Source organism: Chinchilla lanigera, unplaced genomic scaffold (genome assembly GCF_000276665.1).
Source record: "Chinchilla lanigera isolate Chin_1 unplaced genomic scaffold, ChiLan1.0 scaffold00016, whole genome shotgun sequence".
In the NCBI taxonomy this organism is placed as follows: Eukaryota; Metazoa; Chordata; class Mammalia; order Rodentia; family Chinchillidae; genus Chinchilla; species Chinchilla lanigera.
In genome coordinates, this window is record NW_004955417.1 from 28,183,296 (window position 1) to 28,194,673 (window position 11,378).

At 49.9% G+C, this 11,378-nt stretch overlaps 1 protein-coding gene across 1 annotated transcript in view; it reads right to left on the bottom strand.

Moving 5' to 3' along the window:
* Positions 1-475: 475 nt before the first annotated feature.
* The window catches only part of Dpys (dihydropyrimidinase), a gene marked incomplete at its 5' end in the record, with an annotated part of 60,539 nt that continues 49,636 nt past the window's right edge, over positions 476-11,378 (bottom strand). Inside the window, 3 exon segments of the mRNA XM_013512744.1 lie at positions 476-870; positions 2,099-2,228; positions 10,363-10,570. Coding sequence (XP_013368198.1) covers positions 2,112-2,228; positions 10,363-10,570 — 325 coding nt within the window.

An 11,378-nucleotide genomic window follows, 5' to 3' on the forward strand; every position in this document is an offset into this window, starting at 1 on the left:
CCAAACAGCACTGTTTGAAAACCCCTGCCAAGGCCTCCTGACGACCTGCCTATTAGTTCAGCAGAGTGGTCCCCAGAGTCCCAGAGACCAGTCCTTCGAGGGTGACATGAGTGTTGGTACAAATGCCACTGACACTCACAGCCAGCTCTTAAGACAGGTGCAGTCCCAACCTGGCTTTGTGTTTAAAACCCCTGTAGACATCGGCACCCGGGAGAAGAGACAGAAGCTCAGCCCTGCACACAGGGTCGGGAGGCTGCACAGGCAGCGCGGGAGAGGGGCCACAGGAGCTGCATCTGAGCCCGTGACTGAGGTCTCCGGTGGGGTGGCTCATTTGCCCCGATCCCTCCCCGGTAGGCACCCGACTTCATTACAGGAGTCTGTCAAGGACCTGGCTTTCCGCAAAGGTCTAGCAGACGCACACCAGAAGCCTCGTTCTCTGGTGGACCCCGGCTTACCAGTGAGGAGGACCACGTGGTTCAGATGACAGAGTACAAAATGAGGATCTCAAGGTTTATTAATTACATCAGATGCAGAATCACAGTGCTGGCTTAAAACAAATTAGCCATTTAAAAACCTTTAAACCAGAAAGAAAGTGATTTGTAAAACTTCAGAGAAAGAAACTAATGCAGGCAAGGGCGGTGTCTGAAAGTCCCGTCCAGGAACCTTCACGCAGACGTCCCACTGCCATGACACGCTTCTATCTCAGTCTCACCACAGCGACAGAGGCGCAGCCTGGGAGACAGCGATCACTTCTGGAAGGAAATCGGAGAGGCCGGGAGCTGCGAGTTTCCTGCAGGGGCGCAGGGCGCTGACACAGGCGACCTCACTCCGCTGCGAAGGGAGCCCAGGCGCCTTCCCCTCTGCTTTCACCTTGAAGAGAACACAAGGCGCTCAGGGCCACTCGCTCGCTCACAGGGAGGCAGGACCGCGCTAAGCTCAGCCATGCGCTCCCATCGGCGCCTTGAGCAACAGAGTTGGACACCACTGCTTTCTCAAGGGAACTCTCCTCCCAGCTTTTCCTAAACCCCCCTGACCTGGAAGAATGATGCCAGGGATCTGGAAATCGGCAGCAACGCTGGTCGCTGGTGCTGGGGGCTGCGGAGTGTTGCTAGAGCCTGACAATGCCCAACAATGGCAAGAACACAGAGGGCTTTGATTTCAGGTATTCATTACTCACACCCCAGGGGCCGTGGGGGGCGAGGAGGGTCACAGGGGTTGCCAAGCATGGAAGCTGGCAGCAGCGAGTTTGTGGAAAACCAGACCTTTGCCTCACAGCGCTGCCAGCGGGTCAGCCTCTAGTGCCAGTCGCCTGCGGAGTGCTACGGTTCAAACCCCAGAAAGCATGTCGTAGGTTAAAAAAGAACCCCAGAGTCCAGTGAAATTGCAACATGGACCAAACAGATCGATGTCATGAAGTCACCGGAACTGAAACCATAGCAACACGACCGTTGCTAGGTGGGCACCTGCCAGAGCAGACCAGAAAACCACCGAAGAAAAGAAAATGGACCGGGAGGATGACAGCGAGTACTGAGAAAAACGAAGGTCTGCGTGTCCAAAGAGGAGAGGAAACGGAGGGCGTGTGCAAACATCCTCGCAAAAGTGAGAGCTGCATTATTTCAAAAATTAAATGGGAAATAAAATACATCAGATAATTTTCTTGAAAAATGACATCCCCAAAAGCAACACTGGATTTGTTTTTCGTGCATTCTAAGTTCTAGATCACAACTGGGATTCCATTACCCGGATTCGCTCTCTCATGTAAGTTGTAAAGGACTGGCAGGGTGGCCGTGTTTTCAGTGTGGCGGGAGCCCGTGTCCGTTACCAGCTGCTGCTTCTTGCTCACAGCGGAGCAAGACACTGACAGCCGTCTCCGGTGAGCCCAGGGCCTTCTTCCACAGGATGGCCCACCTGCCTGCGCTGTGTCAACAGAGCTTTATCCTCTCCCCAGGGTTCAGCTGTCCTTGAGTCTTACTTCTCTTGGAAGCTTTTGACTTTGGACTCTTGAAATGCTTGTGAAGGGAGAGATGCTGATTTCCTACTCCGGGACCCATGTGCTGATACTGACCTGGGGATACTTTACCCACTCACTGCCCCTTACCCCAGCACCCGGATCAGGAGGCGGCCTGCGTCCCGGTCTCCACTGTAGAGTCCTCTGGTGCCTCTCTGGATGTCAGGGTGATGACTTCTCCCTTGTAGGGCGCCCGCTCCACGGGGGTGGGTGTGCAAGTCTGAAACAGAGCACATTTCAATTCTCTCTGTGGGTTACTGACTGCTTGAACTCACAGCTAAGGACAGCTCCCTTTATGAATTGCGACAGAGAGAAGAAAAGAAAAACAAACATGAATTCATTGTGTGCCAACTGCACTGTCTCCTCTCCCAGGACTTCGGAGGGACCTGGTGTCTCTGGGTTTTCCTCTGTGCAGGTACTGATCTATATCTGACAAGGTGTAGGGGTCTCATCAGGGCCTCTGCCTGGGTCTGCTGACCACCTCCTCCAGCCCTTCCAGCCTTCTACCTTTCCTCCTGGCCTCCATCCTAGCTGGCCACTTTCTCAGAGTGCTTTGCTCTCCCAGCGTTTTGCCACAGGTTACAGCAATTTGCATGTGTGTCGCTCTCCTGGTGGCCTCTGCCTTGGGCCTTCTGCAGAATCTCACCTCCTTAGGGGTCCACTTGGAGGCAGGATCCTCCACTGGACTCAGCAGGAGTTAACTCAGAGCTTGGGTAGACTCGAAAAGCAAAGGGGTACACAGACAGTAACTGAACCATGTGCCTGTGAACTGATCGGCAGCCAGAGGCAGCACCTCCGGGGGTCGGCAGCCTGGGCTGTGCAGCCGGGTCTCCTCCCTGGCATGTGCTCCAGCTCCAGTAGCTGTAAACTGGGTAAGAAAAAGCCTACAGTACAGGGCTATTAGGCGGATCAGATGTGGGGAGGATCACGGAGTATAGGAGAGCATCTAGCATCACACCTGATTCAGACCAGCTCTTCATAAACCGTAACACAAACCCACACTTACGTGCACACAAATAACAAGCAGTCATGGGGCTCATTCTGCCCACTCTGACTACCAGACTGCAGCGACCCACGGCGTGGGCTTGGAGCAAGGCCGAGCTGCCTGGCTGTCTCTCTTCACACTACCCATCCTGTGTCTCCAACCCAGCTGGCCAGGTCCTGTCCACACAGTGTCACGGACCATCTGCCTTGGAGGCCCAGGGGTCAGGGCTGGTTGCAAGAATGACCGCAAGACATTGTCCACCCTGCCACATGGCCACACAGCAACAAACCCACCTTCTCTCTGATCTTTTGCTGTCCTGCCTCCATGCCGCCCTGCTTTGAGAAGAAGCTGACAGGAACCAAGGACATATAAGGCCTAGGCTCAAGCCTTGCAGCACCTTTAACTTTTCACCGTTTGTTCGTCCTTGGAGGTGGGTGGCACAGGCCCTGTGGGCCCCCACCTTACTCATCTCCAAACCCCCTTACCCCCTGGCACTGTCCTCTGGCTGTTTCAGAACTACAGTAGGTAGGTGCTGTGACAGGTGGGAGGTGATGGCTGTCCTCTGCAGAATCCTAAACAGCCATGGCTGTTTTTGCTCTGTACACATTTGTGTTTGAAGTAGCATTAACCTACCACTCTTAGAAAAAGGAGTCTTGTCCCTTCTCTCTAGCAACAAGGGTGGGTTTCCAGATGAAGTGTGACATGCCCGGTGTGACCTGGCACCGGCCTACATTGGGGCCAACGTTCGATGCCCAGGGCTCGCACTGACAGTCTGCCAGCCAACATAAAGTGGGTTTCTTTCTCAAGCGCCCCCAGTACCTATGACGGCCACATACACTGTCCCAATTCCACCAGCTGAAAGCATTCTTAGCACTTAGAGGACATTTATGCAGCACAGAGCAGAAAAACCAGGATGAAGAATCAGGCAGGTCTGGGTTTAAGAGTAAGCGGGTTTCTCCTCTTGCCTCCTGAGACTCTTGTGGCTTGGATGGGAATGTCCCGCAGAGCCTCGGGGCTCACAGGTGTAGGTGGGGCTTGTGGAAGGAGAATGGATCGTGATGGGGGTGACAGCTGACTTGCTCTCTGGAGGCGGGGCCTGGTAGGAAGAGGCGGTCACCGTGGGCGTGACCCGGAAGGATGCATCTTCCTCTCCAGCTCCTCCCTGTCTCCCTGCTTCCTGTCTGCTGAGATGTAAGCAGCTCTCTTCTGTCAGGCCCTCCACCATGCTGCCTTGGAGGTGGCCAACTATGAAAGCATGGTAACCATGAGCCAAAACACACCTGTCCTGCTGTAAGTTGTTGGTGTTAGGGGACATGTCTCAGTGACGAGGAACACAACACTCTGTGTTCTCCTGATTTCTGCCTCTCTGGTCAGCTGTCTCTGCGCTTTTGCTGGTTTCCACCTCCTCGAGTTTGGGCCACCCCGAGCTCCATCTGAAGGCCCCTTTCTCCTCTCACAGTCTTCGTGGTGGCCCCAGATGAGGGGTTTTACATCTATGCATGAGGATTCCCCACTTGATCTTTAGTCTTGATCTCATCCTATACTCAGATTCCTCTATCTCAGAAGCTAATTGAATTCATCACTGAGGTACAAACATGTGTCAAGCAGAACTAAGGCACAAGCACCAGGAGGAACCAGAGCTGAAACATGCTGAGCCTAAGGCCTTAGAGATCAGGGGCTGTTATGTTACTAGTGTCTACATCCTTAGCACCCTGAATCGTACCTGATACACAACAGACATTTGTAAAATGTATGTGCTACTGAGGGTAACATTATTTAAGAGTATTGAGAATTCCTCAAAGAGGACCTCAAGACACTAATGTCCCAAGAATGCACCTTCAGGAGGCCTGTCTGGGCTACTGCATTCCTCCCATTCCCTGACACGGTAGTCAGGATTAGCTGATGCACCTTCATAATAATGGCTTCCTTTGGGATGGGATGGAGGTCAAGTAAGATAGGTTGAGGGTCGAACTGCATGCAAGCCTGTTCCAATGTGGAAGGGACAGGCAGCAGCTCCCTTTATGGGACACTGGTCCATTAATTACTTTAGCAGATGAAAGTTCAATTCAAGTTCATAGTCCTTAATGATGACTGTCATTGTGATGAGTTAATAGACACGAATGAGACTTATGTCATATGCGGCACTATGAATAAACATTAATTGCAATCATCATTAGAGCTGCATAATTGCAGAAATGCTTTTGGTTAGCTGATCAGGGGAAGAGGAAGCTGTACACTGATAGAAAATTTAACTATATTGTCTGCCAAGAGGGGAGTGCTGGGATGCTAGATTTTCTAAAAATAGTAAGACTTATACAGAAAATCCACAGAGCCTCAGGGAGCTACTGACACAAGGCTGCCCATGGGGGCCAAGACACGAAAACACCAATAAAGACAGCTGCTCTTCCACAGTCCAAACAGCAGGCACTGGCCTGACATCCAATAGCTCAAATAAACGGAGGCTTCTTGAGATGAACTTCGTGCCTGGCTGGGATTTCCAAGGCTCCCAGTCCTTTGAGGTAGGCAACCTGGCTGTGAGCTCCAGATGGCCACTTAGAATCTATGTGGTCTCCATGAGCCTCAGGTTCTGAATTGATAAAACAGGAATGGCCTGGTTATCTCCCAGGATTATTGTAAGAATTAAACTATGTCTGAAACCTAACTGGCAATCAATAAGTATTGATGGAATAAATTTTGAATGACTAGCTAAAGCATAAAAAGAAAGTACAGGTTGAGTATTCCTTTCTCTAAATGTTTGAGATGAGAAGTATTTCGGATTTGGGAGATTTTCAGACTTCAGGATATTTGCATACTAGTTAAGCATCCTTAGTCTGAAAATCTGACTCTGAAATGTTCCCAAGCATTGTTTCAGCTCTAATACTGTTTCAGATTTCAGATTTCAACTTAGGGCTGTTCAACTTGTACTGAGAAAGGGTCCGCTACTCAGCGGGACATAAGGATAGGAACAACCAGGTTACTCTGCCTTTTCTCTCCCGCTTCAAGGTCCTGGCTTACAGCACTGGCCTACACTTCTGTAGTGTGAATACCCCCACTCTGTCTGATGTCCAGCGACCAGACGCTGTGACATTGCTGCAGGGTCCCGGGCAGACCGGCACACACGTGTCACTACTAAGCCAAAGCGAGCCAGCCTGAGTCTAGTCTTTGCCTTCTCTTATGATTAGCAATCAATCTGGGGAAATTAGGACTCCAGTGGCAGCCAATGACACATCTTAAATTACTTTCTCTGAGGCACCACCTTGAGAAGGACATTGACAAACGGTTATTTCAGAAATAGAAAATGCCCATCTCAAGGACCAAGCCAGCCACCCACTCAGTTTTATCTTATCTATGAGACAAATTATGCTTATCATCGCAAAGACACAGCGCAGTTTCAAAGCTCTGGCAGCAGTGCTCTGAAACCATATACCGCTCCTAGAGGCTCTTCCTGGTCTCTGTAAACTGCAGTATGACCGGTATTTTCCAGAAAATGTTGCAGTTGCTTATTGCTGAAAAAAGAGAACAAGAGACGACTTACAGAATAACTTAAAGAAAGTCCATTCTTTGGAATTTTGGAGGAAATCCTTATATCATAAGCATACAAATATTCCATAAATGCAGTCTACCTGTACGTGAGGTGCTATACACTGTTTGAAAAAGAATGAACAGCACGTAATTTTGTTCTTTCAGGAATTTTGTGAGATATCCAAGTGGTTGTTCCTTTTTTCCTTCCCTTTTATATCTCTTTATTTTCCTCTAACACTCTTCCTTAAAAGATTAAAATGTTTCATCAGGTAATAGTTATTAAATAAGGCCCAATGTGTCATCCTCTGATTTAAAGTTTTTCCCTTAAGGAGCCACTGGCTAAATTTTACAATAAATAACAATTTCCCAGCCTATCAAATTGGATAAAAACATCTCTTTTTTCTTTTGAAGTGCCTCATAACATCCAGTGACAGCGATGGCTGCGTGGCCCGATGCTGTTAGATTTACGAAGTAATAAAATCCTGGGCAAGAACCATGCTCACAGATAACCCCACTATTTGAGATAGGGGAGGAGGCAATCTTCTGGATACATTTATTTGATTTTCCTTCTGTGCTCCTCTGAAACGATTGCCTGTATTCCTCTGATTTCCAGTTCAGGTTCAGGATCCTTTTACATGCTTGCCATGCACCAAGGATCAGTGCAGGAAAGTCAGATGCTGTCCTAACAGCTCCGAGACTCTGGCCAGGAGACCAGCTGAGATCCAGCACTGCAAATGCTGCAAATGCAGTGCTAGAACCTGTGCTTCAGGAGTTCGAATGTGAAGAATGGAATTTCCTTGGTGGGGATCAGAGGTGAGCAGGAGAAACATGGCCCTTCCTGCCCGCCTTCAAATGCTTATCCACCTCACAAAGACATCTGAGCTTATTTGTTTGTCTGCTACATGCTGGTATGAGCTCAAGCCTGTGTGCATGCTAAGCAAATACTTTACCACTGAGCTGTACCTGCAGCCCAAGAAATCTGAGCAACTCAGAAGGAAACCTAAGAAAATGCTCTGTGAACATAAATCTTGTACTCATGCAGAGATATTTTAATTCTATAAATCACTGTCTAACTCAGTAGGTACGAAGGGTCTAAAATATCCTCAGGCAATCCCTAAATTTCACTTCATTTTAGCCTCTTTATTTTACATTTTCAACATGATGGTTTGGGTTTCAAGAAAATTTTCTTCTCTTTTCTTGTTTCTACAGAAGTTCCATGGTATGGGGGAATCAGAAAGATCTACCACAAATCCTGGCTCATATACCTACTTTTTAGCCCAAGGAAATTAATTAATGTTGAGACTCAGCCTTTTAGTTTGTAAATTAAGAATCCTAGTAACTACCATGTGGCTGTGTGTCATATTTCATGGTAATATCTACCATCTGTTCTGCCCTGCCCAAGTGACCATAAACTACATAATTCAGGACTTAGGGGGAAGGCAGTAAACTCTCAGAACATTTGATAAGTTATAATTATTATTTATCGTTTTTAAATGCACTAAAATGCCTAAAAATTTATCAGAGGAAAATATTACAAAATTAAAATAATTCCAAATTGATAGTCGGCACATAAAAAATAGAGTTGACATCAACTTTGCCAACAAAACACAAAACAGTCTGAAACAGAACTGGTGAGAGCAGTCACTGAGTGATCTCCGTGGCTCGAAACGTTTTCCCTACCAGAAGATGACGTGGGCCAATGCAGTCATTGAAATCCAGCCCATCTCGGTTTCCAGTTAGTCTAGCGCCCCTGCTGGCAGATGGCCAGAACTGACCGTCATGAGCCACCCTCGCTCCCTTTCAAGTGCGAATATCTTCTACCCAGTTCTAAGGATGGTATCGCCTTACGATTTCCCAGGTGCATCCTTTCTATCCATTCCCGGGCTGTCATCAGTGCCTCCAATTCAGATTAAAGTTTTGAAAGACTCTTTTCCAAAACTAATGCTGAGTGATTTCTCTCAGTACCTCATTCAACTTGTTCTTTACAGACTACTGTAGAGCTGATTGCTCAGGCATGCACTTCCGGGAGTCAGACAGCCGGGGTTATGCTCTGGGCTGCCATAGCCTCTGTGTGTGACGGAGACAAGTTGGTTAATTTCTCGAAGCTTCAGTGTCCCAATCTTTAAAATGAGGGAGGTGCCCCTCCTTCCCTTGCAGGGTCGCTGGGACAGGGCCCTTGGCAAGAAGCCTTGCCTTCAGTACGTGCTCGTTACTGGTCAGAACTGCTGCTGTTCACCACTCAGGGGTTCGGAAACACCTAGAATCCTCACAGGCTCCACCCACTGGTCACCTGACCTGTCAGTATTTATAAATGAGCCCCACAGGAAAAGGAGCTGTCACCGCCCACAGCATCGATGTTGACAGAAACTCATTCTATAAAGAGTTGCAGTGCGGAACTGAAAGCATTCTAGAGCACTCGTTTATCCAATCAAAGCCTTTGGAAGCACTCGTTTATCCAATCAAAGCCTTTGGAAGCACTTGTTTATCCAATCAAAGCCTTTGGAAGCAATGAAAAGGGGAGAAACCTTGTGTAATGGATTCTGAGACTCCACAAGCAAAACGAGAGTCACAGAACGTTAGAACAGAAAACAAAGAGCTGTTGGAGCGAAGTGCAATGGATCGAAACACAGCCGGAGGACTGGGGAGCAGGCAATGAACACTCGAAAATCAAGAAGGACAGAGGCTTTGGAGGGACTCTGAGGGTGACGGAGGGGCAGATCTTGGTGGCCCCTGGAGGGGCGCAGGGAATCCTGCTGGAGAAACCAGCCATCTCCCCTGCTGAGGCCCAGCCTGGCGATTCTGCTGTTTTCTGGGGTGATGCCACAGTGCTGCCTCCCCATTCTAAAATTCAAACCTCCAAAGAATGTTTAAGGGGAAAGGTTCCATATTTTGGTGTAGTTAATAGAGTGAAATGTAAAAACTATTTTAAAAACCTGTAAACCGAAGCAAACGTTTGTGAAATCTCAAGATGAACTGCAAGTTTGTATCTCTTTTATGCCACAGTTATTCCAAAGGTTCGAGGCTCGGTGCCGACAGTGGTGGGAACGGGAAGCAGAGGCGGCGCTGTTACCGACGCCCTTCCGGGCCTCCCGTCCTCTGAATCTCACCCGAGTCTCAGGATGTGTTAAGAGAAAATGTTTCCATTATCCATGAGGAATCTGAGCCCAGGGAGGATTGCTCTGAGCCCCGGCTAGGACGGAAGCCAAGGTAGAATCCGAGTTTGCATCTACTGACTTCCTCCACCGCTGGCCGGTGGTCACGGGATGCAGCGCGCAGTCCTTCCTCAAGGGCACCCCACTCTTCAAAGGACCCAGACGCGGCTCTGGACCCACGGGGCCTGCACCAGGGCCACAACCCCGGCAGTTGCTCCAGCCAATGAATGTGCGCCACCTGCAGCTGGCTGACAGGAGACTTGGGCAGGAGTCTCAAAAGGTCTGGCTCACGGTCCCCCACCCCGGTCTGTTTGGGTCTACCGTCCCTCTCCTCCACGTTTTCTTTCCTTCCTGGGGTCACACTCGAGTGGCCCTCTGGAGATCCTCTGGTCTGTCCTGCTTGCCTCTCCAGGGGTTTCCCTGATAAGACCCTGCACCTTTATCGTCGGGGTCCCTCTGGGAGGCCCCTGACTAACCAGGTTGCCAAAAGGGCCCAGGGACCATGAACGTGACCCAGGGGCAGACTCAGCAGTGTGCGGCAGGAAACAGCCCTGCAGGAGTCTCCTCTGAAGGCTGCTGTTGGTCTGAGAGGGCTCACACCAGCAACGTGCTGAACGTGGAGCCCAGCTCCACCGCCACCCACGCACCAGGGTGGGGGTGGTCCGGCTCCTGCGGTGCCGCTGTGACCGACTCACCTGGTCGCGCTGCTGGATTCGCTTGTAAACGTATTCGGCAAATGGTCGGCGTGGGATAAACTTCCCGTGTCCCGGTGTGACGCTGAGGGCCCCCTCCTCATACACCACTTTGCCCCTTGAGATCGTCACCAGCGGCACCCCGTGGCACACCATGCCCTCGAAGATGTTGAAGTTCACGGCCTGATGGTGAGTCTTAGCCGAGATGGTCCTGGATATGGAAAAAACAAACAAAAAGCCGCAGGTCATCGCTGGCTCGTGTGACAAGCATGAAGTGTTAACGGAAGAAGGCTGGAAGGGACGTCACCGCTCTGTTAAGCCAGGGCTTCGTCACTGTGCCCAGCGAGGACGTTAAGAATAGAGCGTGGCCATTTCATTGCTGGTCACTGCACTTCCCAGGGAGGCGGAAGAGACGGCTCTGCTGTGCTGCGTGAGGACAGAGGGGCGGGAGAGGGCACTGTCTGTCATGCGGAGGCTTTCAAGTTGTTTTTATGTGCCAAAGGGCATCACATGTGCTCAGGCTGCGATTATCAAATCTCCTCAGCAGGGGGAGCCCCTGAATCCCCGCCGCAGCACTTGACAGCTGCCTTCCCAGAGCAACACGCGACAATCGCTGCGCAGAGGCCCGGCGTTACCAAGGAGAACTGCACCTGGAGTCCCTCCCCGACCCGTGTCCATGGCAAAATTGGAAAATTGAGGCTAGAACGAATAAGCAAATACATTAGCATTTAATCTCTTAGCATACTCGATACAGGGATTGCCATACTCCCCATCTCTCGGTAGCTTAGCTTTATCTGTACCTCTGATAGTTACAGACACACTTGTGTGCGTTTACCGTGGACAGTATGATCTTGTGAAGTTGTAAAAACTGCAGAATGACTAAGGCTGGCTAACTGGCCTCACGGTGTTCCCATTTCTGTGATGTGAATGCTTCATCTCCATCCTCCTGGCATTTTTCAGGAACACCATAGATTAAAGTCCACACGCTGTGCAGCAGAGCTCTGGACGCGCTCCTCCCG